The 2,902-nt window shown below is 58.5% G+C and overlaps 1 protein-coding gene across 1 annotated transcript in view; it reads left to right on the top strand.

Moving 5' to 3' along the window:
* ATP13A1 (ATPase 13A1) overlaps positions 1–1,744 on the top strand; it is a 17,831-nt gene extending 16,087 nt beyond the window's left edge. The window contains exons 23-26 of the mRNA XM_008049411.2: positions 620–762; positions 1,000–1,111; positions 1,186–1,329; positions 1,416–1,744. Of these exons, the coding sequence (XP_008047602.1) occupies positions 620–762; positions 1,000–1,111; positions 1,186–1,329; positions 1,416–1,526 (510 nt within the window). The 3' untranslated portion in view covers positions 1,527–1,744. The remainder of the gene's footprint in view (positions 1–619; positions 763–999; positions 1,112–1,185; positions 1,330–1,415) is intronic.
* The last annotated feature ends 1,158 nt before the right edge of the window (positions 1,745–2,902 follow it).

The raw sequence follows: 2,902 nt of genomic DNA, 5'->3' as shown, positions 1-2,902 counted from the left end.
GGGCTCAGGCAATCCACTCACCTCAGCCTCCCAATGGCGCAGGATTACAGGCTGAGCCACCGAGCCCGGCTAGAGTACTTTTAAAGTGACTGAAATTTAAATGTGTAAGAATAAATACACAATTTTTTATAAATAAATTTCAGGGGTTTTTTGTGTTCCCTCTCATACAAAGAGGGCAAAAGAAACTAAGTACATCGTGTGGGCTACACAGGGTGGCCTGGTGGGCAGCTGGGGAGGCCTTTGCAATGCTGACACTCAGACTGAGGCGTAAAGAACGAGGGACACAGTGGACAGGAACTGGACACAAAGGTCCCAGACAGGTGTGGGTGGATGTAGGGAGGTCTAGTGGCCAGGGGGGCTTGTGCAGCAGGAATGGGCAAGGTTTGGAACAGGGAGGATGGGATCAGCTTTACGATTTTAAGACCCTGCGGCTGCTGTGGGGACTGGATGGTAGGGCCCCAGGCTAGGGGTGAGAGACAAGGAGGGCTTTGGCAACTGGCAACATCCCCTGACCCCAGGATCTGGTGGCTGCTCTGCACAAGGCCTCCCAGGAGACAGGACATGGACAGGGCAGCCCTGGGGTGAGCCAGGCCCTGACCTCTGCCTCCTGCCACCATAGCCCCTCAAGACACTCTCGAGAGAGCGGCCCCTGCCCAACATCTTCAACCTGTACACAGTCCTCACCGTGATGCTGCAGTTCTTTGTGCACTTCTTGAGCCTCGTCTACCTGTACAGTGAGGCTCAGGCCCGGAGCCCCGAGAAGTGAGTGCTACCACCCCGGAGGAGGTGTCGTCCCTGCAGCCTGGAGTGGCAGGAAGTCAACTACACAGACATTGGCAGGAGAGCCTGGGAGTCAGGGAGACCAGGGAGGGGGCAGGGCCAGACTGGTGGGGTCAGCCCCACAGGCTGTGGGAGGGCCCTGGCTCTGCTGGGACAGCAGGGAGCCATAGGGGTGTGTGAGCAGGACAGGAGTCCTGACCCCACGTGGCATCTCTGCAGGGAGGAGCAGTTTGTGGACCTGTACAAGGAGTTTGAGCCGAGCCTGGTCAACAGCACCGTGTACATCATGGCCATGGCCATGCAGATGGCCACCTTCGCCATCAACTACAAGGTGAGGCCCAGGCCCCACCCAGCATGCCCACCCAGCCCCCACCACATGCAGCCAACTGGCCTCCATTCCCACAGGGCCCTCCCTTCATGGAGAGCCTGCCTGAGAACAAGCCCCTGGTTTGGAGTCTGGCGGTGTCACTCCTGGCCATCGTAGGCCTGCTCCTTGGCTCCTCACCTGACTTCAACAGCCAGTTTGGCCTCGTGGATATCCCTGTGGAGGTGAGTGGCCCTAAGGAGGTCAGCTTGGACCCAGCTGTGGGTTCCTCCCGTGGTCCTCAGCTCACCAGCCCTCCTCGCTCTGACAGTTCAAGCTGGTCATCGCCCAGGTCCTGCTCCTGGACTTCTGCCTGGCGCTCCTGGCCGACCGTGTCCTGCAGTTCTTCCTGGGGACCCCGAAGCTGAAAGTGCCTTCCTGAGATGGCAGTGCTGGCACCCACTGCCCACCCTGGCTGCTGCCGGGCGGGAACCCTGCCAGGGCCCTGGGAGGAAATCCTGCCCCAAACCCCATGGCAAGGCTGTATAGCCCAGCCTCTGGAAGACTAAGCTGGGACCCCTTGGCCATCTGATGGCCTGGCTAGCGGAATCAGCCCTGGGGCAGCACCTTTGGTAAATAAAGCAGCATTTGAGATTTTAAGCCCTGCCTCCACCTCTGTCTGTGGTACACAGGGTTTGCTGGGAGGTGGAGGGGTCAGGGGGTCACTGAGGGAGTCCCAGCACCCCCCCACACACACACAGGCTGTGGGAGGGTAACAATGACACCCTCTGTAGCCTGTTCAGCACTTGGATGGGCCAAGCTCCAGCCAGGAGAACGTGCTACATGTTTTCTAGTTTAACAAGCACCCCTGATCTCAGTTTCACATTTTAACAAGTCAGGTGCTGGGAGGCACTTAGGATTAATGGTATTTTTCCCTTTTCCATAATACATAAAATAACAGAGTGCTTCCACTGTGTGTCTTAGACATGAAGAATGACCCGTGTTGTTAGAAATACCGACTCGGTCATGTACCTGTGCTGCCCCCTCGTGTGGCAGGCAGATGGTGTCGTCCTTTCCAGGCACTCACTTGTACTACTCCCATTGCAGAGTAGGCAGCATGAGAGTGGAGACTTTTAGCTGCCCCAGCAACCAAAAGCTTTAGGAAGCAGTTATATATATTCTTTGAAGTCTTTATTTTCAGCCCAGAATTCCACTGAGTGCTGGGTGTGGGAGCATATTTACAAACAACAAATTGCTGGGGCCCCTTGACAAGCCTTCTCCTGCCCCTCCATCCCTGGCACCTCAGCACCCTTAACCTTTGCTGCTTCGATATGTCTCCACGCCACCCTGTCCAGCTTCTCCATCTGGCAGGTCTGAGGTGGCATCTGGGAGCAGCAGTCAGGTGGGGTCTGGGGAAGTAGGCTTCAGGAGAGGACGGGGCACCCACCTGACAGGCCGACCCTGTGGTCGTGTCGGTTGGGAGGGCCCAGAGCAGGGGACCGCTGCCCCTCCTCGTTCCTCTGGTGCTCTGTTGTCCCGTGGCCTCGAGAGCCTGATCCAGGTTTGAGGGGCCCGGGGCCCTGGGTCAGGCGTCTCTGGCCGTAGAACCTCAGAATGCGGTTGGGATCGGGCCGAACGTTCGGCCTCCACTAGAGGGCGCCATGACCCCGACCAGGCCCGGGTGGGTTCGGGCCCCAAAAGACCCCCGGCCAGGAGGTCACTGGGGTCGCAGGCATGGGATGTTCTGGGCAAGGCTCCCCAGGCCGGGTGGCCTCCGGGACTCCTGGGGCCAAGGGTTCTGAGGCCCCGTGTGCCTTG

Source organism: Carlito syrichta, unplaced genomic scaffold (genome assembly GCF_000164805.1).
Source record: "Carlito syrichta isolate Samal-C Ts95f unplaced genomic scaffold, Tarsius_syrichta-2.0.1 Scaffold135583, whole genome shotgun sequence".
Taxonomy (NCBI): Eukaryota; Metazoa; Chordata; class Mammalia; order Primates; family Tarsiidae; genus Carlito; species Carlito syrichta.
The sequence above is the reverse complement of the archived record's forward strand: the minus strand, read 5'-3'. Positions and strand labels throughout refer to the sequence as shown.